General features: G+C 37.2%; 1 protein-coding gene across 27 annotated transcripts in view; it reads right to left on the bottom strand.

Moving 5' to 3' along the window:
• NSD1 (nuclear receptor binding SET domain protein 1) overlaps positions 1–25,529 on the bottom strand; it is a 149,251-nt gene that overhangs the window by 100,467 nt on the left and 23,255 nt on the right. Inside the window, exons 1-2 of one of the 27 annotated variants that reach the window (XM_055551209.1) lie at positions 21,453–21,468; positions 1,838–1,958 (exon numbers count right to left, since the gene is read on the bottom strand). The exons of 23 other annotated variants lie outside the window; for them this stretch is intronic. Coding sequence is in view for 1 of the 4 variants with exons in the window: in XM_055551186.1 (XP_055407161.1) it covers positions 21,453–21,548 (96 nt within the window). In the remaining 3 variants the exon portion in view is untranslated. Of the gene's footprint in view, positions 1–1,837; positions 1,959–21,452; positions 21,569–25,529 lie in introns of those variants that run through there. 3 more of the 27 variants (XM_055551193.1, XM_055551201.1, XM_055551186.1) reach the window with 3 other exon arrangements.

Here is a 25,529-nt window from a genome sequence, read left to right as displayed (position 1 = left end):
CCCCAAAAGGCTAGAACGAGAGAGGAGAGCTATACTCTCTGACCTGATGCAAGAAAAGAAAATGGCATGTATGCCATTATGTCTGTACGTTATACTGGAACTGAATGATTTAAACATTAGTTTGGAGATATCCTTGAACTCTTAATCTGGAGAATTTCGTAACACTGACAAGAAGCCTTTTTGCTACAACAGAAAACTTAGTGCCAAAACACAACATAAATCAACTTCATTTTTCACAGTCTTTCTGTCCACAAATTTTTCTTTCACTGTTTGAGAAGCTATTATGTCCCCACGATTCCCATTCATCATTATACCATGTAACTATTGGGTATGACCTGGGGCTTATTTTCCCTCTGACTTCTGCTTTAGTCTATGCCTTTTACAGATCTGCTTCTGCTTCAGAAGAAGCAGATCAATGGTTCTCAATCCTAGCCAGACCCTCATACCCACCCACAGGCCTGGAGACTCTGATTCAATATATACAAAGTGAGGTTTTTGGCATCTAGTTGTGCATCTGATGAACAGCCAAGGTTGAAAACAAACCATATAGCTAGCTAGTATTTTATTGTAATTATAGGCCTGAGTGAGTTTGTTTTGGCGGGGGAGAACATGTAAGAAAAATTTTTTTAAAAGGTATTCTGACACCAGCAAGAGGTAACTGACTATACAATTCCAATGTAAAGTCACACAAGAAAAAGGAAGTGTTTTTCTGATACTTCAAGTAGGAGAAAATGAAAATGTATATTCTTTCTATTTTAAACCTCATAGTGACAATGAGGCAGATATCAATTACTATCTGTTTTAGGTGTAGAATCTGAGGCTCAGAAATCGGAAGTGAGCTGGTCAAATGCCGAACAGAGCCATGTCTGTGCTCTGTTCAATTGCCCATACTCTCTTCACTAGATCACAACACAGAAAAACAAATAAAAACATCAGCCTTTAGTATCCGTAACTATACTCAACCTCAACACAATCAGTGACCTTACTCTCTCATTCAATAAGGGGATTCTGCTCATAAACTCTCACCAGGTAACGTTCTTCACAACACCTTTACATCATAATTCAACTAACAGAAGATGCCTCAGTGTCTTCAAAAAAGACATCTGTTCTCCTTACTGTACTTCTTTATGAGTCAAAATTAATCAATACTGTTAAGAGAAATTAATCAATACTGTAAGGAGACAAGTCACTAACGGATAGTACTAAACTTGAGTCAGCTCAAGTTTAAAACAAAGATGCCCTCAGAAAACACAGTAAAACAATTTGTATAGCTTTCTGCAATTTAAAAAGGGGGGGGGGGGGGCAATAAAACTGGCATGGAGAAAACATAAATAAATAAATAAATAAAAGGCAAATTTTACCCAATCTAACTTTATATGTCCCCATGTACCTTAAAAAAAAAAAAAAAAAGGCAATGTTTTTTGCCATACCTAAGTGATTTCCTCAAGATAACAAGAAGACTAGACTATGTGGCCTTCTATTCTAGTGTCTTTTCCCTAAGGCTATGCTGCCTTTCCAGTCTTAATACCCTACAACACTAGCCCTCTCATACAATGGAGAGACCCAGGATGCATGAATTTTGGTACAAGCTGTGATGATCTACAAACCTCATATCTTGATTATTTTGAAGCAAATCCCCAGATATATTTTCCTTCATGATACTTCAGTATGTATCTCTAAAGGAACGTTTAATTAACATTTATTATCTATTAATAGACTATTCTAAAGAACAGAAATAGTTTCAAGACAGCCCAAACACAGGTGGACTGGCTTCTTTCCCCCTTGCCCTCCTCCATATGTGACACCAATTGTTTCCCCCAGTAACAACACATTTTACATTTACTGGTTCAGGTGATCTCTCCCTCTGGACTTCTCAAAATCCTTGTGCTGAAACTCCATCCAAAAAGTAGTTTCAATTGTGTTCCTCAGAGAGTGTATCTTGAAGAGTCCCTCAGGGTCTGCCCAAGAGAGGAAGAAGAAAATATGCCTTTTCTCCATCCCAAATTAAAGCAGTGCCATCTTTTTTCTGTTCTATACTGATGTTCTGGATGAGATTCCATTTCAAACATATGATATTGATTATATGAGGAAATTTTTTTAAATGACATAAATTAACTTATTTACAAAACAGACTCAGGGCCTTACATAACGAATTTATGGTTATGGGGATTGGGGGACAGACCAACTGGAACTTTGGAATTCACATGTAAACATTATTATATTTAAAATAAACAGGGAACTCTCTGGCTGTCCAGTGGTTAGGACTCTGTGCTCTCATTGTGGAGGGCCCAGGGTTCAATCCCTGGTGTGGGAACTAAGATCCCACAAGCTGTGTGATGTGGCCAAGAAAAAAAAAGAAAGAAAATAGATAACCAACAAGGATGTATAGCCCAAGGAACTCTGATCAGTACTCTGTAATAGTCTAAATGAGTTGAATCACAACATTGTTAATCTAACTGTACTCCAATATAAAATAAAAATTCTAAAAAAAAAACCTAGTTATTAAAATATTTTTACACTAAAAAAAGTAATAGTGTGCATCACCATTATTTAAAAACAAAAACAAAATGGAGTGAATAGTATATGCATTTGCTTATATATGTATAAAATATCTCAAAGGATAACACATAAGAACTGATAAACTGATTTACCAGGGACAGAAACTGGCTGATTTAAATACTTTTCACTATAAATCTTTTATAGCATATAAGGTTGTAAAATGCCATTTTCAAGCAGGAAACAAAAAAGAATGGCTCTAAAATCTTAACTGAAACAAATAATTTATTTAGAAGGCATCATGAGAGAGAGAGGAAAATCTGGGCATTGGTATAAAGAGTTTCCTCTCACCATAGTCAATGTGAGTACACAATCTATCTCTGAATTAAAAAAAGAAAGGAAATCTGAAAGGCAGATTCTCAGGATGCCCAGGATTCAATCATAGGCTCACAGACTTTGCACAATTACTAAATTACTGTAGTTCCTTTTAGCCTTTACTCAAGCTTGTTCCTCTGCCTAAAATGGTCTTTTAGTTCCTTTCCCCCCTATAAAAAGAATGAAATAATGCTATCTGCAGCAACATGAAAGGACCCAGAGATTATCTTACTAGTGAAGCCAAAAAAACAATCATATCATATACATGTGGGATCTAAAAAACTGATACAAATGAACTTATTTACAAAACAGAAATAGACTCACAGACACAGAAAACAAATTTATGGTTACCAAAGGGGAAAGAGAAGTGGAGATAAAGTAGGAGTTTGGAATTAAAATATACACACTACTATGTCTAAAATAAATAACCAACAAGGACCTGTTGTACAGCACATGGAACCATGTTGTAATAACCTATAATGGAAAAGTATCTAAAAAATACATGTATAACTGAGTCACTCTGCTGTACACATTAAACTAACACAACAGTGTAACCATATTTCAATAAAAAATTTAAAAAGAAAAAAGATACACATTCAAAGAAAAAGAAAATTCATTTCTCCCACTCTCACCACTACCCTCCCAATCTCTTTTATGTCCAGTTAACACTTAATCTTTGGATTCCCAGTCTCCCCATTCTTAGGGAAAACTCCCTAAGTAAGCACCAAACTATATCAAGTCTTCCTGGGATGCAAGCTCCAAGTTCCCTGTACTTTTCCTCTCCCCCTCCCCCTTTCTTTCTTTGTGGGGGCGGGGGTGGGGGCGGCGGGGGGAGGTGGGGATTGCACAGTGTGGCTTGTAGGATCTTAGCTCCTGGACTAAGGATCAAACCCAGGCCCCTGGGAATGACAGAGTCCGAACCATTGGACTGCCAGGGAATTCCCTACTTCCCTTCCTAATCCTCAGTTTAACTGTAGTTACATAGGTATTGTGGAGTATCCAGTTTAATGTTAGCCTCCCCCACAGTACTCAAAGGAGGGTCACTATATTCCCAGTACTTAAAACAGTGTCTGGCACATTGTTAATGCTCAGTATTTGTTGAATAATGAGTGAATAAATGAAAGATAAAAAAAATAACCTAATGAGATATTGTAAAAGTTTGTATCTTTCATTTTACTCCCTGCAACATAAAGCAGCTTTAAGTCCTACTTACATGTAAGTGGGAAAACAACAGCTGCATGCACAAAGGTGCAAAGTACCTGCTAAAGTGTCACGCTCATTTAAAAACCACAGCCAATGGGCATTTTCTCCTTTGGCTGCCAGTAGTCTACTTGGAATATTCAAAAAATTTAACTAGTCCCCTTCAGTGGTGTATGGTATGATTCCCACACAGAATCAGAAATAAAAATACAAAGATCTGTTGAGAAAAGAAAGCTACAGCATGTGCTAAAGAGGACCCTGATACAAACTGGAAGGAACCAGAAAACAAGTTTCACAGTTTATCCATGTAGATTCTCAATGCTAAACCTGTTGCATTTATGAAAATGATGTATCTGAAGTTTCTGGTGAACAAATAGGATCAAACACCAACTCAAATGATGAAGAGCCCACAGGTCTTAAATCCACTGAAGTTAAGTAAATATGCTGAGCTAATCGGTGACCCACATAGCTTGAAAACCCAATGTTTGTGGATCAGTATTTGAATCTTTAAAGAAAAACTTTGACCCTTTAGAAACTGGGACCAACTTGAATCTTAGGTTTAGAGGAAAAAACATTTCTGAAAACCTTCAACCATGTGCCAAGACCTTTTACATGTAATATAATGGAATCATAAAAAATGCTAATAGGTGGGGTATTAACCTCCATTTTACTACTGAGAAACCCAAAACAGAAAATTTCCAATGGGACATCATTAATTGTTGAGCTCAATTCTGACTGATTCCTAAAGTTTGGGTATCTACCATCTTGCTCTCTGCAAAAAGTCTGGGCTTGGACTCTGAACTAAGATCTAGAGTTTAAAGAAAAACCTGAGCATATCACCAGAGGCGGATTTTTGAAAACCAAATTTTTTTTTTAATTTTTCTAAGTTATTATAAACTCTTTCAACACAATACTTTTAGATTTATACTGTACTAATCAGGAAAAGTAATGACAAAACCTATTTTAAACATATCAAATAAAATGTAGACAGTATTCAGAATTTGCAATCATAAAATTTTAAAGAACAATTTAGTTTTTAACACTTCAATTTTGAAACACTGTTTGAAGAAACTAAAATGAAGAAAAAGTAGAATTTTCTAATTTGAATGTTCACATCACAAATAAGCTTTACTGTAAAATGCACACAGGATGTATCACTTGCCATTCTAGAGATATTTTTAGAATTTTACCTTGTGTATTATTATTTTAAGTGACATACAAAATATCCTTTTCCATGTGGTTTAAATACTACTACGTATCATAGACAAAGCTTTAACATTATTTGCCCTTCCAAGAATAACCTCTGAATAAGACTTTAAATACTATTTCCAATAACGTAAATGCAATTCAAATTATCTTTCTACTGACCACAGAAAATTAACCCTCGTTTTTTGTGATCACATAGTTGATGACACAGCCCAAAAACAAAATCAATGAAGTAATAAATATGTACAATCTATACTTTGGTGAGTTAAAAGATAGTAACAGTTTTGGCCAGTAGTATTTTGAATGTATAACAATTTCCTACAACTGATTCAGTCTCTGGCAAGACCCTATTTATTTTAATTTACATCTCTAAAATATACATCTAGATTTAATCTCTTTCCTCTTTGAGGATCAAGAATGAGAAATGACTTAGATATTTCTCTAACAGAATATTCATTTTTTCCTCCTAAAAATATTTGTTGCTTACCTACTTATGAGAAACTGTAGCAGGACTCAAAGATACAAAATAAAGACAACACAATCCCAAGCTTGAAGTTGTAAGTTTACTGGGGGGATACAGGACAGAACAATAATCAAAACATATATGAAAAATGCTGTAACAGTATTATGGGAACACAGAACTTTTTATCCACCTTTCTGAAAACCGAGGAAGAGTATTAAGAGAGTAAGAAGAAATGCTAACCAAGTAACAATATGAGTATCAGACTACCTATAAACATCTTTCCCATTAACCAGAAAAGTTGTATCTGTAGTTAATTTAACTAATGAATTAGTTTTAATTCATTAAAACTTAAAATATGAGATGTGTTTATGAACAATATTTTGACATAACACACCAGAATTTGTAAACAAGTATGGTCCTTACAAGACCATTTAAAATAGTTCTCAGGATAACTTACACAGGAGAGTGACAACTTTTTCTGTTAACGTCCAAATAGTAAATATTTCATACAGTCTTTTTCCCAACTACTCAATTCTTCCATTATAGCACAAAAGTAGCCACAGACAACACATAAAAGACCGACGTTTCAGCAGAACTTTTTGGTTACTGAAATTTTAATTTTGTATCATTTTAACATGTTACATAATATTTTCTTTTTGATTTGATTTGATCCCATTCAAAAACAAAAAAACTATTCTTGGCTGGTGGGCTGTTACAAAGACAGGTGGTAGACAGATTTATCTGTAGTAAAAAACTACTAACAAGTCAACTCTACATACCACATGATAAAACTCTTTCATATTAATTACAAATTACATGCAGAACCTAAACTACTATCTATCAGTTTAACTTCTTCACCAGATTCCATTCTTACTTGATTTTCCCTAATAAAAGCAAGGTCTGGGGACCTTCTCCAGTGGTCCAGTGGTTAAGACTCCCCACTTCCACTGCAGGGGGTACAGGTTCGATCCCTGGTCAGGGAACTAGGATCCCACATGTCGTAAGGTGTTGCCAAAAAGAGAAAAACGAGGCCCAACAATGAATACAAAAAATAAACTCCCAGAAAACTGCACAAAGGCTGTAATAGTCAAATGTGTCTCGAATGGCAACGTTAAAGGCGTCCCCCCACAAAAATAACAACTCAACAGGAGAAAGAAAAACTACCACAAACAACTACACAACCATCTTGAACAACTAAAAAGGCCTGCAACAATCAAGCAAAAGATTAATCAAGAAAAGGGGCGAGGCTGCCAGCTTTTTATACTCAGTATCTGTGGGACATCCAAGTAGACAATGGGTGCCCCCAAGGCTAGGACAGGTCTGGCCTTAGCAGATGTGGGCTGTGTATGCACATGGGGTATGCACATGGAGGCTGGGCCAGGGTCTGAGCTGCTTCCATAGTTCCCACACTGCAATTACTCTGGTCCTGGTACCAGACTTCACTGGATCTGAGCTGGTAGATACACACCGGTAGTTTTGTAAATGCAGTGCCTGAGGGACACCAGGGCCTACAATCAGCATTCCCACAGTTGAATCAGGGATGAGGACAGTGCCAGCAACAGTGTACTTTGTGAGCTTACACAATAGGTTTTAGGTGACACCACAAAGCACACTCCCCAGTGGACAGCTCCAGCAGAGGAATACTCAGTGGCTCCTCTACCAATGGGAATGCTCCAATCCCATCTACCTTACAGCACAGCTCAGAAACTGAGGGCTTCTACTCCTACAACTATGGGCTTCCCTGATAGCTCAGTTGGTAAAGAATCTGCCTGCAACGCAGGAGACCCCGGTCAATTCCTGGGTTGGGAAGATCTGCTGGAGAAGGGATAGGGTACCCACTCCAGTATTCCTGGGCTTCCTGTGGCTCAGATGGTCAAGAATCTGACTGCAATGCGGGAGACCTGGATTTGATCCCTGGGTTGGGAAGATCCCCTGGAGAAAGGAAAGGCTACCCACTCCAGTATTCTGGCCTGGAGAATTCCATGGACTGTAAAGTCCAGGTGGTCAAAAAGAGTCAGACACGACCGAGTGACTTTCACTTTCATTCCTACAACTAAGGAGCAGACTCTGCCCATAACAGGGCTATGACAACCACAGAGCAGAGGTGGCCACGCTCAACTTCCAGTGCAGGCTCTGGTCACAACACGAGGTACACCCCTTTATCAAGGGGATAAAAGTCAGCACACACTGAGGAAAGAGGTAGCAGGCATCCATACTAAAAACAGCCCTCACACCAAAAATGTTAAAACTTGGAGACTACAAGGGATGCTCCCACAAAAAGACCCCTCAAAGACCACAGCAGAAAACTGTTTTTCATAAACTCATAGAGTAAGAAATATAAGTAAAAGAGAAAAGCAAAGTTACCACTACCAGTTATAAGATCAAGAGAATTCCCCTGAAAGAACAAACCATGAAACAAATCTCTTCAGTTTAACAGACACCAAGTTCAAAAAGGAAGCAATGAAAGTAATCAAGGAATTAAGAAAGGCTATCAATAGAAATGTGGACTACTGTAAAAAGAAACTAGAAAGGGAAGCCAAGAAAAATTAGGAAACTCATTTGCTGAGACAAAACCCAAGCTACAGGCAATAAATAGCAGATTAAATAATGCAGAAGAATGAACATGTGATCTGGAAGAAAGAATAATGGAAATTATCCAATCAGACTATCAGGCAGAAAGCCAAATGGAAAAAAGAAAACTGAAAGCAATACAAGAAACCTATGGGAAATATATATATATATAAAATATAGCGTGCCAATCTACACATAATAGGGATTCCAGAAAGAGAAGAAACAAATCAAAAATGTATTTGAAGAAATTATAGCTAAACATTTCCCAAACCTCACGAATGAAACAGATAATCCAGGTAAGGAAGCATTAACGGGTCCCAAATAAGTTGAATCCAAAACAGACGTATACCAAGACATATTATAATTAAAATAACAAAAGTTAAAGAGAGTATGGATTCTTCTTCAAGGCAGCAAGAGGAAAACAAAAGTTAACTACAAGAGAAACCCTGTAAGGCTATCAGCTGATTCTCTACAGAAATGCTGCAGAGGCCAGAAGTGGCAAGATACAATCAAGGTACTGATAGAGAGAAATTTGCAACCTAGAATACTCTACCCAGCAAGATTATCATTTAGAATATAAGGAGAGAGAAAGAATTTCTCACACAAGCAAAAACTGAAAGAATACAATACTAAACCTATTCTAAAAGAAATATTGAAGTCTTCTCTAAATAAAAAAGGAAAAAAAATCAAGCAGCTATAAGAAAGAGAAAATCACAATTCTCAAGTAAATCATTTAAATAAGCCAGTATACAAATTAAAAGAAAAAATAAAATTTTCTGAAAGTTACAATCAATATGAACAACAACAACAAAAAGAACAGTAAAAGAATAAACACAAAGATGGAAAAGAGGACATCAAAATCAGAAAATGTGGACTTAAGAGGGAAAACTCCCAGACATTCTATGAGGCCACCATAACCCTGATACTAAAATTAGACAAAGACACTACCAAAAAAGAAATCCACAGGCCAATACCTTTGATGAATATTAATGCACAGTTCTCAGTAAAATACTAGCAAACTGAATCTAACAACACCTTGAAAAGATCATACATCATGGACTTCCGATTCAAGACGGCGGAGTAGAAGGACATGTGCTCATCTCCTCCTGTGAAAACACCAAAACTGCAAAACTGCAACTAGCTCCTCCTCCACAGGAGGATGCTGGAACCACCAAAAAAAGATACCCCTTGTCCAAAGACAAAGATGATGCCACAGTGAGATTGTAGGCAGGGCACAATTACGACAAAATCAAATCCCATACCCACCGGATGGGTGACGAACAAACGGGAGAACAGTAATAGCAAAGTTATCCAACTGCTGTGAAGGTTCTGAACCTCACATCAGACTTCCCAACCTGGGGATCCGACAAAAGGACTGGGAACCCCCATGGAATCTGGCTTTGAGGACAGCGGGATTTGATTATAGGACTTCCACAGGACTGGGGGAAACAGAGACTCCAGTCTTGGAGCACACCAACAAGGTCTTCTGCACACCAAGACCCAGAGGAAAGGAGCAGTGACCCCACAGGAGACTGAACCAAAAATACCTGCTAGTGCTGGAGCGTATCCTGTGAAGTGTGGGTCAGCGGGGGCTCACCACAGGGACGGAGACACTGGCAGCATTAAGCCAGGAAGGTCCCCCTTGGCGTAAACCCTCTTGGAGTTCACCAGTTAATCCTACCGCACAACTGAACTCATCTCACACGCTAGTAAAGTAATGCTCAAATTCTCCAAGCCAGGCTTCAGCAATATGTGAACCGTGAACTTCCTGATGTTCAAGCTGGTTTTAGAAAAGGCAGAGGAACCAGAGATCAAATTGCCAACATCCGCTGGATCATGGAAAAAGCAAGAGAGTTCCAGAAAAACATCTATTTCTGCTTTATTGACTATGCCAAAGCCTTTGACTCTGTGGATCACAATAAACTGTGGGAAATTCTGAAAGAGATGGGAATACCAGACCATCTGATCTGCCTCTTGAGAAATTTGTATGCAGGTCAGGAAGCAACAGTTAGAACTGGACATGGAACAACAGACTGGTTCCAAATAGGAAAAGGAGTACGTCAAGGCTGTATATTGTCACCCTGCTTATTCAACTTCTATGCAGAGTACATCATTAGAAACGCTGGGCTGGAAGAAGCACAAGCTGGAATCAAGATTGCCAGGAGAAATATCAATAACCTCAGATACGCAGATGACACCACACCCTTATGGCAGAAAGTGAAGAGGAACTAAAAAGCCTCTTGATGAAAGTGAAAGTGGAGAGTGAAAAAGTTGGCTTAAAGCTCAACATTCAGAAAACAAAGATCATGGCATCCGGTCCCATCACTTCAAGGAAAACAGATGGGGAAACAGTGGAAACAGTGTCAGATTTTATTTTTGGGGGCTCCAAAATCACTGCAGATGGTGACTGCAGCCATGAAATTAAAAGACGCTTACTCCTTGGAAAGAAAGTTATGACCAACCTAGATAGCATATTGAAAAGCAGAGACATTACTTTGCCAACAAAGGTCCGTCTAGTTAAGGCTATGGTCTTTCCTGTGGTCATGTATGGATGTGAGAGTTGGACTGTGAAGAAAGCTGAGCGCCGAAGAATTGATGCTTTTGAACTGTGGTGTTGGAGAAGACTCTTGAGAGTCCCTTGGACTGCAAGGAGATCCAACCAGTCCATTCTGAAGGAGATCAGCCCTGGGATTTCTTTGGAAGGAATGATGCTAAAGCTGAAACTCCAGTACTTTGGCCACCTCATGCGAAGAGTTGACTCATTGGAAAAGACTGATGCTGGGAGGGATTGGGGGCAGGAGGAGAAGGGGACGACAGAGGATGAGATGGCTGGATGGCATCACTGACTCGATGGATGTGAGTCTCAGTGAACTCCAGAAGTTGGTGATGGACAGGGAGGCCTGACGTGCTGCGATTCATGGGGTCGCAAAGAGTCGGACATGACTGAGCGACTGATCTGATCTGATAGAGCCCAGGGCTGAGTTGCCTCAGGCCAAACAACTACCCATCAGCAATCCACCCATCAGCAGATAATGTTAAAGCTTTACTGAGTAAGGTTCTGTGCATCAGTTTTTCCCATCACCCATCCCTCCCGTCAGGAAGCTTACTCAAGTCTCTTAGCCTTATCCATCAGAGGGCAGACAGAAGAAGCAAGAAGAAGCACAGTCCTACAGAAAACAACATATTTTTATTTTTGTTACAGAAAATTAGACTACAGAAAACTAATCACGATGAAAAACAGAAAGTTATGTCCCAGATGAAGGGACAAGATAGAACTCCAGAAAAACAACTAAATGGAGATAGGCAACCTTCCAGAAAAAGAATCCAGAATAAAGATAGTGAAGATGATCCAGGATGTTGGGAAAACAATGGAGAAGAAATGCTTATGAAAGACCTAGAAGAACTAAAGAACAAACAAACAGAGATGAATAATACACTAGAAGGAATCCACGGCATAATAACTGAGGCAGAAGAATCAATAAATGATCTGGAGGACAGAATGGTGGAAATCACTGCCAAAGAACAGAATATAGAAAACACAATGAAGAGAAATGAAGACAACCTAAGAAACCTCTGGGACAACATTACTTGCATGAACATTTGCATTATAGGGGTCCCAGGAGGAGAAGAGAGACAGAAAGGACCTGAGAAAATATTTGAGGAGATAAGAGCTGACAACTTTCCTAACGTGGGAAAGGAAACAGTGAACCAAGTCCAGGAAGCACAGAGTCCCAGGAAGGATAAACCCAAGGAGGAACACACCAAGACACATAGTACTCAAACTGACAAAAATTAAAGACAAAGATAAAACCAAGAATACTCTATCCAGCAAGACTCTTCAGATTCAATGGGAAAAATCAAAAGCTTTTCAGACAATCAAAAATTAAGAGAATTCAGCACCACCAAACCAGTTTTACAACAAATACTCAAAGAGCTTCTCTAGGCAGGAAACACAAGAGAAGGAAAAGACCTACAGAAAATAAACCCAAAACAATTAAGAAAACAGTAACAGATCATACACATCAATAAATGGATTAAATGCACCAATCAAAAGACACAGACTGGATGAGCAGATGAAAACATGTGCATGTACTTACTTCCACTTACCACATCCGCTCGACTCCCCCAACCCCCTGCCCTCAAGTTGTATGTAATTATTTTTTATTGTTAAGTTAATGTTCCCATTACAGCCTGCAACTGTAATTATCTTTTATTTTTGTCTGGCTATTGATTGCGAAAACTGATGAACATCTTTTATTATTGTGATTGTGTAACTATTACTCAATACTATTGTATCATGATTGGTTTGGTGTCTGTCATGTATGACTCTTGCAACCCCATGGACTGCAGCCCACCAGGTTCCTCTGTCCAGAGGATTTTCCAGGCAAGAATACTGGAGTGGGTTGCCATTTCCTTTTCCAGGGGATCTTCCTGACCCAGGGGTTGAATCCAGGTCTCCTGCATTGCAGAGATTCTTTACTAACTGAACTACAGACCCCACATAGTGTATCATGATTGGTCAACAGCAAAATTATAGAATTCTCTATCACCAAAACTACCATTTAATAGAAAAACCTGTAATCACTTTTTAAAATCCAGATGCATATCAGAATTACCTTCCAATTTTTGAAAAATACAAATGCCCAGGTATTGCTTTATTCCCTCCAGAGGTCCAGATATGTTTCTAATGGGCAGTCATGTTTAAAAATAACTGGACTGTGGGTTGCCATTTCCTTTTCCAGGGGATCTTCCCAGCCCACAGACTGAACCTGGGTCTCCTATATTGCAGACAGATTCTTTACCTTCTGAGCCACCAGGGAAGCTCTGACCTATTAACCACTTTTACTAGGAAGTGCAAGGTTGGTGGGTTATCATCCAGTTAATGTACAAGTAAGGTGAATCCCATGGACAGAGGAGGCTGACAGGCTACAGTCCTTGGCGTTGCACAGAGTCAGACATGACTGAAGGGACTTAGCACACACAAAGGGTTACTATAAAGTAAGACTCATTTGTGTACATAGTTCATGGCATTACTAGACATAGTTCATCGTCACAGCTTAAATTATTTCAGTGATGGGGACTGATGTGACGTCAGATTTTCTGATGTGTGGATCTTTAAATAGTCTTCATGATCCTTTACAGCAGCTTAGCTCATTTCTTTTGCCTGTTCTAATACTGTTGAGACTTTTGCCATTTATAAGGTAATAGAAACCATTAAAGTAAAATAAATTATTATAAAAAAAACTGGACTATATGATGATCTTTTATTACTTTTATCTAGTTTGTTTCACTCTATTTCATACTCAGTGTTTCCATTTCATTTAGTTTATATTTTCCAATTTCTCCATCTCTTTCTTTTTTTGATATTCTTTCTCAAGCCTGTATCGGCATAGTAGAAAAGCTTTTGTATAATATACATAAATAAAATGTATAATATATAAATTTTAGAAAACTTAATTTTTGCCTAAAAAGTTATGACATTTTGATTCCACTTGTTTTACTTAGTATGAATAGAATGTTAGATTTCTAATTTAAAAAAACAGATATGCAACAAGCAACAAAGTATTGTATAGCACAGGGAACTGTAGTCAGTATCTTGTAATAACATATTAATAGAAAATAATTTCAAAAATAATATATGTGTATAACTGAATCACCCTGCTGTGCACCTGAAACACTGTAAGTCAATTATACTTCAATAAAATAATATATATTTTAAAACAACTAAAAGAAAAAAATAAAAGGCTATAAAAAAAAAAAAAGATCATACACCGTGATGAAGCTGGATTCATCTCAGGGTCACAGGGATGGTTCAACATATACCAATCAGTAACTGTTACACTTCACATCAACAAAAGAAAAAACAAAAACCATTTCAACATTATTTCAACAGATGCAGAGAAAGCATCTGACAAAACTCAACTTTCATTCATGTAAAAACTCTTAACAAAGTGGGAATAGAGGGCATATTAGGTTGGTGCAAAAGTAACTGCAGTTTTGTACTGCTGAACTTAGCTGTTTGATATTGGAATACACTCAAATAAATGTGGTTGTGTTATATATCACTTTAATGTGCATTTCTCGCCTTATTTTTTTTGCTAATGACTTATTACTTGCTATTTATTTTAGACTAGGGAAACGATCGGAGAAGGCAATGGCACCCCACTCCAGTACTCTTGCCTGGAAAATCCCATGGACGGAGGAGCCTGGTAGGCTGCAGTCTATGGGGTCGCTAAGAGTCGGACATGACTGAGCGACTTCACTTTCAATTTTCACTTTCATGCATTGGAGAAGGAAATGGCAGCCCACTCCAGTGTTCTTGCCTGGAGAATCCCAGGGACGGCAGGGCCTGGTGGGCTGCCGTCTATGGGGTCGCACAGAGTTGGACACGACTGAAGCGACTTAGAAGCAGCAGCAGCAGCAGAGAAACAATGTTAAACAAAAAGCAAATTCAAGCAATTTTCTTATTCAAGTTTAAAATGGGCCGGAAAGCAGCTAAGACAACTCGCAACATCAACAATGCATCTGGCTCAGGAAGTGCTAACAACATACAATGCACTGGTGGTTCAAGAAATTTTGCAAAGGAGACAAGAGCCCTCAAGAGGAGGAGAGCAGGGGCTGACCACTGGAAGCTGACAACGACTAGCTGAAAGAATCATCGAAGCTGGTCCTCTTACAACTATACAAGAAGTTGACAAAGAACTCAATGTTGACCATTCTATGGTCATTTAGTATCTGAAGCAAACTGGAAAAGTGAAAAACCTCAATAAATAAGTGCCTCATGAGCTTACCGAAAATAAAATCGTCGTTTTGAAATGTCATCTTCTCTTATTGTATGCAACAACAACAAATCATTCATTTCTCTATCAGGTTGTGACATATGACAAAAAGTAGATTTTATATGCAACTTGGAGACGACCAGCTTTGTAGCTGGACTGAGAAGAGGCTCCAAAGACCTTCCCAAAGCCAAAAACTTCCACCAAAAAAAGGTCATGGTCATTGCTTGGTGGTCTGCTGCCTGTCTGAACCACTACAGCTTTCTAAATCCCGGCGAAACATTACCTCTGAGAAGTACGCTCAGCAAATCGAGATGCACTGAAAACTGACACGCATGCAGTGGGCATTGGTCAACAATATGGGCCCAACTCTTCACAAAAACACCTGACTGCACACATCACATAATCAATGCTTTGAAAGTTGAATGAATTGGGTTACAAAGCTTTGTCTAATCCACCATATTCACCTGACCTCTTGCCAACCGACTACCACTTCCTGAAGTATCTCGACAACTTTTTGCAAGGAAAATGCTTCCACAACTATCAGGCAGCAGAAAATGCTTTCAAAAGTTCTCTGAATCCCAAAGCACAAATTTTTATGCTACAGGAATAAACAAACGTATTCCTCTTAACATCTTACCTTAATATAGCACATACATTAGAACTGATGAGTCTATGTGCTCAGTTGCTTAGTCTTGTCCAACTCTTTGTTCCATGGACTGGAGCCCACCAGGCTCCTCTGCCCATGGAATTTTCAGGCAAGAATACTGGAGTGGACTGCCATTTCCTATGCCAATTGATGAGCCGATACTGCATTATTATTAAATAGTTACATTAGGGTTTACACTAGAATTTACTCTTTGTATTGTACATTATGTGGGATTTTACAGTTTATGATGAGGTACATGAGGATTCTTTGTCTTTTCCACTCAATTTTTCTGTAAACCTAAAACTGCTCAAAAAACAAAACCTAATAATTGTTTAGAAGGGCTAAGAAAGTGGGGAGCAGTAAGTTCACTCTGAAAATTGCAACAAAAACTGTAAAAGAAAAATGAAAAGTTGTAAACTGTAAGGCAAAATTTCTCCCTTGGAAATCTTCACATATGAATAAAAATCACTCCCAAACACCAAAAATTAAAAAAAAAAACTTATTTCTTGTTGGCAAAAATGTGTTGATTGTAATGGTTCTTACTTTGATTAATAAAGATGTGCTTGAGCCTAGTTATGATTGGAGAAGGAAATGGCAACCCACTCCAGTACTCTTGCCTGGAAAACTCCATGGACAGAGGAGCCTGGTAGGCTAGGTAAGGCTACAGTCCATGGGGTCACAAAGAGTCGGACACAACTGAGCGACTTCACTTTCACTTCTTTTCATGATTTAAAATTCATGGTTCAAAACTGCAATTACTTTTTCACCAACCTAATATCTCAACATAATAAAATAAACTAATAAGTCATTTTATTTTATTTATCAACAAAATAAAAGTCATTTATGCCAAACCCACAGCCAAGACAATATTCAACAGAGAAAATTTTAAAGCCTTCCTGTGAAAATTTGGAACAAGACAAGGATGTCCACTCTCAACACTTGTATTCAACATAGTGTTGGAAGTCCCAGCCACAGCAATCAGACAAGAAAAAGAAGTAAAAAGTTTGCAAACTGGAAGGGAAGAGGTAAAATTGTCATTATATATAGATGACATAATACTATACTATTACAGAAAACATGAAAGATTCAACACAAAAACTACTAGAACTAATAAACGAATTCAGCAAGGTAGCAGGCTATAAGATTAACACATAAAGGTCAGTTGCATTTCTTTACACTATCAATGAAATATCAGAAAGGGAATGTTAAAAAAAAAAAAAATCATAGAAGCAACCTAGATGTCCATCAGCAGATGAATGGATAAGAAAGCTGTGGTACATATACACAATGGAGTATTACTCAGCCATTAAAAAGAATACATTTGAATCAGTTCTAATGAGGTGGATGAAACTGGAGCCCATTATACAGAGTGAAGTAAGCCAGAAAGAAAAACACCAATACAGTATACTAACGCATATATATGGAATTTAGAAAGATGGTAACAATAACCCTGTATACGAGACAGCAAAAGAGACATTGATGTATAGAACAGTCTTTTGGACTCTGTAGGAGAGGGAGAGGGTGGAATGATTTGGGAGAATGGCATTGAAACATATATAATATCATATATGGAACGAGTCGCCAGTCCAGGTTCGATGCACGATACTGGATGCTTGGGGCTGGTGCACTGGGACAACCCAGAGGGATGGTACGGGGAGGGAGGAGGGAGGAGGGTTCAGGATGGGGAACACGTGTACACCTGTGGCAGATTCATGTTGATATATGACAAAACCAATATAATATTGTAAAGTTAAAAAATAAAATTTAAAAAAATCCTTTTAAATTGCATCCAAAAATATTCTTAGGAATAAACCTAACCAAGGAGGTAACTGAAAACTATAAAATATTAATAAAACTGAAGATAATTCAAAGAAATGGAAAGATATTCCACTCTACTAGTTTGGAAGAACACTGTTAAAATGGCCATACCACCAAAGGTATCTACAGATTTGATGTGGTCCCCATCAAATTACCCATGACATTTTTCAAGGAAATAGAATAATCTTAAAATTTATATGGAACTATTAAAGACCCAGAAATGCCAAAGCAATCCTGAGGAAAAAGAACAAAGCAAGAGGCATTACCCTCCCAGACTTCAGATGATAATACTATAAACTGAAATCACTCAGTCGTGTCTGACTCTTTTGTCACCCCACAGGCTGTAGTCCACCAGGCTTCTCTGTCTATGGAATTTCCCAGGCTAGAATACTTGAGTGGGTTGCTATTTCCTTCTCCATAAAGCTAATCAACAGCATGGTATTAGAACAAAAACAGACATACTGATCAATGGAACAGAATAGAGAGCCCAGAAGTAGACCCACATACCTACGATCAATCTTGAACAAAGAGACAAGACTACACAATGGGAAAAGACAAGAGTCTCTTCCAGCAAGTGGTGTTGGAAAAGTTGGACAGCCCCATGCAAATCAATGAAGTCAGAAAACATCCTCACACCATATACAAAAATAAACTCAAAATAGCTTAAAGACTTAAATACAAGACATGACACCATAAAACTCTGAGAAGAAAACAAAAGCAAAACATTTTCTCTGACATAAATCATATCAATGTTTTCTTAGGTCAGTCTCCCAAAGCAATAAAAATAAAAGCAAAAACAAACAAAAGGGGCCTAAACTTACAAGCTTTTGTATAGCAAATAAAACCATAAACAAAACAAAAAGATAACCCACAAACTGGGAGAAAATATTTGCAAGTGATGTGACTGACAAGGACTTAATTTCTAAAATATACAAACAGTTCATACAACTCAAGAACAACAACAACAAAAAAACAACGTAGTCAAAAAATGGGCTGAAGACCTAAACAGTCATTTCTCCAAACACATACAAATGGTCAACAGGCACATGAAAAGATGCTCAACATTGCTAATTATCAGAGAAATGCAAATCGAAACTACAATGAGGTACCACCTCACACCAGTCAGAATGGCCAACATTAAAGTCTACAAACAACAAATGCTAGAAAGGGTGTGGAGAAAGGCAAACGCTTGTATACTGCTGGTATGAAAATAAACTGGTACAGCCACTATGTTAAACAGTATGGAGATTTCTCAAAAAACTAAAAATAGAGTTGCCATATGATCCAGCATTCACACTCCTGGGTATATATCCAGAGAAAACTTCAATTAGAAAACATATATGCACCCCTATGTTCATAGCAGCGCTATTTACAACAGCAAACACATGGAAATGACCTAACTGTCCATTGATAGAAGAATGGACAAAGGTGCAGGATACGTAGCTGTAAAAAAGAAAGAAACAATGCCATTTACAGCAATATGGATGGACCTAGATATTATCATACTAAATAAAATAGACAGGAAAGAGAACAGCAAATACCATATGATATCACCTACATGTGGAACCTACAATATGACACAAATGAGCGTATCTATGCAAGAGAAACAGACTCATAGACAGAAACAGACTTGTGGCTGCAGAGGAAGAGGGGGCATGGACTGGGAATTTGGGATGAGCAGACACAAACTATCACATAGAGAATGGATAAACAACAAGGTACTATTGTACAGCACAAGGAACTATATTCAATATCCTGTAATAAACCATAATGGAAAAGAATATGAAAAACAATGTATATACATGTGTATATGTAATTGAATCACCTGGTTGTACAGTATAAATTAACACAATAATGCTAACTGCCCAAGCAATATGTCTGCCTTCAATATGAGTTCAGGTGGATGGGGACTCCCCAATATTTCTGCCACCAGTTTTTATGACCCCCCCCACACCCCTGCCTCCCAAGAGACCCTCCAAGACTAGCAGGATCAATTAGAGAACTGAAGTTACCAGGGCCTAGAGAGAAAGCAATTAGTTATTATTTAAAGGGTAGAGATGTTGGGGATAATGAAAGTTTTCACTCCAGTTAACAGTGATGGTTACATAGCAATATGGATGTAATTAACACCACCAAATTGCATACACCAAATTGCATATTTATTGCAAAATAATAAATACTTCCACAACAACAAGAGAGGGTAACCATCCAAAACAATTCAATGTAACACATCATGTTAATAGAACAAAAGAGAGAATTCCCTGGCAGTCCAATGGTCAGGACTCAGTGCTTTCACTGCTGAGGTCCCAAGTTCAATCCCTGATCAGGGAACTAAGATCCCATAAGCTGCCAAGAGTGGCCAAAAGAGAAAAACTGAGCAAAGAAAAGAACACACAGTTACCATTATATATACACAGAAAAACCATCTAACAAAATCCAACACCCTTTCATGATTTAAAAAAAAAAACTGAACAAACTAAGAATAGAAGGGAATTTTCTTAACTTAATTCAGGATATTTATGAGAAACCCACAGTTAACATCATATTCCACGGCAAATCAAAGACTAAAAGCTTTTCCCTTAAGATCAAAACAAGACCAAAATATTTTCACAACTCCTTTTAACACTATGTACTGTAAGTTCTGGCCAGAGTAATAAAGCAAGGAAAGAAAAACGGGGCATCTAAATTAGAAAGGCAGAAGTAAAACTACCTCTATTTGCAGATGACATAATCCTATACACAGAAAATCCCTTATAATTCACACACACAACACAAACACACATACAGGCACACAGAATACTAGAATAAATTCAGCAAAGTTGCAGGATATAACATTACCTCAACTATTACCTTTGTTTCTATACAGGAGCAATGAACATTCAAAACAAGAAACTGGAAAAAATTTCACTTTACAATAGCATCCAAAGAATAACAGTGAAAGATGTGTACACTGAAAACTACAAAAGACTGCTGAAAAGAAATTAAAGACCTTAAACAAATGAAAAGACATCAATGTTCACTGATCAGAATTTTTAATTTTGTTACTATGGCAATACTTTCCAAAGTAATCCACATATTCTATTCACTCCCTATGAAAATTCCAAAGGACATTTTTGGAGAAATGGACAAGCCAATTCTCTAATTCACATGGAACTGCAAGTAAACAAAATAGCCGAAATAATATTGGAAAAGATAAAGAAACAAGAGGACTCAACCATCCTGAATTCAAAACTTACTACAAAGCTAAAGCAATCAAAACAGCATGATTCCAGCGTAAGAGCAGAAATATAGATCAAAGGAATAATATTTAGAGTCCAGAAATAAACTCTCACAAACATCTTCAGTAGACTTGACAGTGGCTCCAAGACCATTAAATGGAGAAGGAACAGTCTCTTCTGTATGCAACAATGGTCCTGCAACAACCTGATCACCACATTCAGAAGAATAAAGTTGGACTCCTTCCTCACTCCATGTACAAAAGTTACTCAAAGTGGATCATGGACTATCTGTTGCTATTTAGACGCCAAATCATGTCTGATCTTTGCAACCCCATGGACTGTAGCCTGCGAGGCTCCCCTGTTTACAGGATTTTCTAGGCAAGAATTCTGGAATGGGTTGCCAATTCCTTCTCCAGGGGATCTTCTCAATCCAGAGATCAAACCCATGTTACCTGACTGGCAGGCAGATTCTCTACCACTGAGCCACCAAGGAAGCCTATTTAAGAACTGATATAAATCAAAGGGTTGTCTTTAAGACCTCCAACTGGGCAAAGGATTCTTAGATTTGATATCAAAAGGATAAGCAACAACAAAAAAAGATAAATTACACTTCATCAAAATTAAAACTTTAGCCAATCAAATAACATTATCAAGAATATAACCGAAAAAGACACATGTACCTCAGTGTTCACTGCAGCACTATGTACAATAGCTAGGCCATGGAAGCAACCTAGATGTCCATTTGAAAGATGAAATGCATCTGAGCCAGTTCTCATGAGGTAGATGAACCTAGAGCCTATTATACAGAATGAAGTAAGTCAGAAAAATACGTATCATATATTAATGCATATACATGGAATCTATAATGATGGTCCCGATGAACTTATTTGCAGGGCAGGAATGGAGACACAGACATAGAGAACAGACTTACAGACACAGAGGTCGAGGGAGAAAGGAGAGAGTGGGATGAATGGAAAGACTATCATGGAAACACATACACTACCCTATGTAAAATAGATAGCTAATGGGAATTTGCTGTATGACTCAGGGAACTCAAAACGGGGTTCTATAAAAACCTAGAGGGGTGGGACGAGGTGAGAGGGAGGTTCAAGAAGAAGGGGACCTATGTATACCTGTGTCTGATTCAGGTTGATGTATGGCAGAAAGCAATACAATATTGTAAAGCAAGTATCCTTCAATTAAAAATAAAAAAAATTTTTTTTAAGAATATGAGAAGACAGCCTATCAACTGGGATAAAATATTTGCAATTCATAAATGGTAAGAGCTTAATATCCTCTCTATATATAGAACTCTTAAAACTCAACAACAAAAAGGTAAACCTAATATTAAAATGGGCAAAGAATGTGAACAGATATTTCTACAATGAAGGTATTCAAATGGCCAACAAGCACATGAAAAGATGGTTAACATTAGTAGTGAGTGAGGAAAAGCAAATCAATACTACACAAGATACCACTTCACACTCATTAGGATGGCCCTAACTTTAAAAAGAAAAGGAAAATAAAGCACTGGATAGGCAAGAATATCAACAAATAAAAACTCTAGTACAATGCTGGTGCACATGTAAAAATGGTGCAACCACTGAAAAAGTTTATCAGTGCCTCAAGAAGTTAAAATGTAAAATTACCACATAGCCCAGAAATTCTACTCCTAGGTATATAGTGAATATAAATGAAAAGTTATGTCCACAAAGAGACTAGTACACACATGTTTATAGCAGTGTTAATCAAAATAGCCAAAATGTGGGAAGAAACCAATGTCCATCAATGGAGAATGAAAAAAATGTGGTATATAAATACAGCAGAGGATTCTTCAGCCATAAACAGGAATGAAGTTCTGGTGTACATGCAATATGGATAAACTATGAAAACATTATGCTAAGGAAAAGAAGCCAGAAACAAAAAAGTCACACATATGTGACTTCATTTATATAAAATATCCAGAATAAGCAGAATACATAAAGACAGACTGCTGGGAACTAAGATGAGAGGTGTATAGGAAATGACTTTAATGGTCATGGGATTTTCATTTCATTTGAGTTGATGAAAATGCTATGGGAACTAGATAGAGGTAGTAGTTCTACAATGCTGTGAATATCTATACTAAATGCCAATGACAGATAAACTTTAAAATAATTAATTTTATGCTATATTAATTTACATCAACTTTTATAAAAAGTAGGGAGAGACTACTGGGAGTATGCAAGGAAGCAGCTACAATTTTCATAAATAATAATTTTCTTAGTTGTGACATTTAATTTAAAAATTTTGAAAAACATTAAATGTGAATTCAAGCTCAGAATATACTCAAGAGAGAAAAAAAAAGTAAGCGTCCACACAAAAACTTTTACTTGAACCTTCACATTAGCATTCCAATAGCCAAACTGTGGAAATAAACCAAAGATCCATCAACTGATGAATGGATAGCAAAATGTGGTATGTATCTACGCAATAGAATATTATTCAACCACACACAAAAAATTGAGGTACTAATACATGCTATGACATGGATAAACTTGAAATTATTACACTAAGTTAAAGAACTCATCATAAAAGACCATACATTATATGATTTTACTTGTATGAAATGTCCAGAATAGGAAAATCCATAAAGAAAGAACATAAAACTGCTGGTTGCCTCAGGCTGAGAATGATGATTGCTAATAGAAAAATAAGGAAATTCTTACAGGGACTTCTCTGGTGGTCCAGTGGCTAAGAATACACCCTGCAATGCACGTTTGATCCCTGATCAAGAAACCAAGATCCCATATGCCTCGGAGCAACTAAGGCTGCATGCCCCATCTGAGCCTGAGCACCACAACTACAGAGTCTGTGTATCCAACGAATGATCTCCATGACGCAATGAAGATTCCTAGGCCATAACTAAGACCCAACACAGCCAAATAATTTTTTTCAAAAAAACTTATAGTTAGATTGTGATGATGGATGTGTAACTCAATGGATATACTAAAAATCACTAATTATATGTTTTAAATGGATATATTTGTGTGGTAATTATATAATAAAGCCATTCAATTTTTTTTTAATTTAAAACATGAAGTTAGACCCTTACCTCCCACCATACACAAAAATTAATTCAAATGTATCAAAGATCTAAACGTAGAAGCTAAAACTATAAAAATTTTAAGAGAAAACACAGCAGTACATCTTTACAATCTAGGATTTGGCAATGGAGTCATAGTAAGGACCCCAAAAGCACAAGCAACAAAAGGGAAAAAAGATTAAGCTGAACATCATCAAGATTAAAGTTCTCTTTGCAGAAGAGGGCACTATCAACTATTAAGAGTGGTAACACACTCTGCAGAAGAGGGCACTATGGTAACACTCATGCAATGTTAGCAAATATTTGCAAACCGAATATCTGATAAACACCTAGCATCCAGAACACATAAATTACTTCCACAAGTGTTGATGAGAATACACAAAGAAAAGGGAACCCTTATATATTGTTCATGGGAATATAAATAGGTACCATGGAAATCTATGTGAAGGTTCCTCAAAAAATTTAAAATATGATCAGAAATCCCACTTCTGCCATATATACCCAAAAGAATTGAAATCAGGATCTCAACTAGATATCTGCACACCCATGCTCACTGTAGCATTTTATTTACAACAGCAAAGACACCGAAGCAACTGTGTCCAACAGATAAGCATATAAAGAAAATGTGATATATATGTACAATAGAGTATTATGAATTTTCTTAAGAAGGAAATTTTGCCACTAACTATTATATGAACATGGAGGACACTATGCGGAGGGAAATAAGCCAGATGCAGAAGAACAAATTCTATATGATCCCACTTATACAGAATTCAACACAGTCAAATTCATAGGAGCTAAAGGTGAAGGGTGATTTTCAGGGGTGTATCAGGGATTGGAAGGTTATCAGGACTGGCAGGAGGGGGAACCGGGGATATGTGAATCAAAGGGTACATAGTTCCCCTTACGCAAGACAAACAAGACTGAGAGATGAACTGTATAGTGCATATAATAAACAATACTGTATTATATACTTACAATTTGTTGAGTAGATCTTATGGTTAAATTAATTGTATGGTATTATACATGGCATCATATACGGTGAGTTTCACAGATGCATACTTATCTTCAAATTAAGATAAATACACTAAATATGTATAGCTTTTTTGTATGTCAATCATGCCTCAATAAAAAAAATAAAAGGGGACAAAAGATTAAACAAAATTAGCATATGACCCAGAAATTCCACTGGAGGGTATACATCTGAGATTTAAAAACTGGTAGTCAATCAAAAGCCTGTACACAACTATTAATAGCAACATAATTCATCATAACTGAAAAGTGGAAATAATTCAAATGCCCATCAACTGATGAATGATAAACAAAATGTGGTACATTCAAACCATGGAATATTATTCAGCCATAAACAGGAACAAAGTGTTGGCACATATTACAATACGGATAAACCTTGAAACATGACGGTTAAAGCAAAGGAACCAGACACAAAAGGCCACATACTTTGATTCCATTTACATAAAATGTCTAGAATAGGCATATTCATAAAGAGAAAAAGACCAGTGGTTGCCAAGGACTGAAGAAAAGAGGGGTAATTGTTCTAATGATTAAGTGCTTTCCTTCTGGAGTGGTAAGAATGGTCTGGAATTAGCAGTAATGGTAATATAACAATGTAAATATAAAAAATGCCAATGAATTATAGTTTAAAGCTGTTTAA

Source organism: Bubalus kerabau, chromosome 1 (genome assembly GCF_029407905.1).
Source record: "Bubalus kerabau isolate K-KA32 ecotype Philippines breed swamp buffalo chromosome 1, PCC_UOA_SB_1v2, whole genome shotgun sequence".
Classification (NCBI taxonomy): Eukaryota; Metazoa; Chordata; class Mammalia; order Artiodactyla; family Bovidae; genus Bubalus; species Bubalus kerabau.
This window is presented reverse-complemented; position numbering and strand designations above follow the sequence as displayed.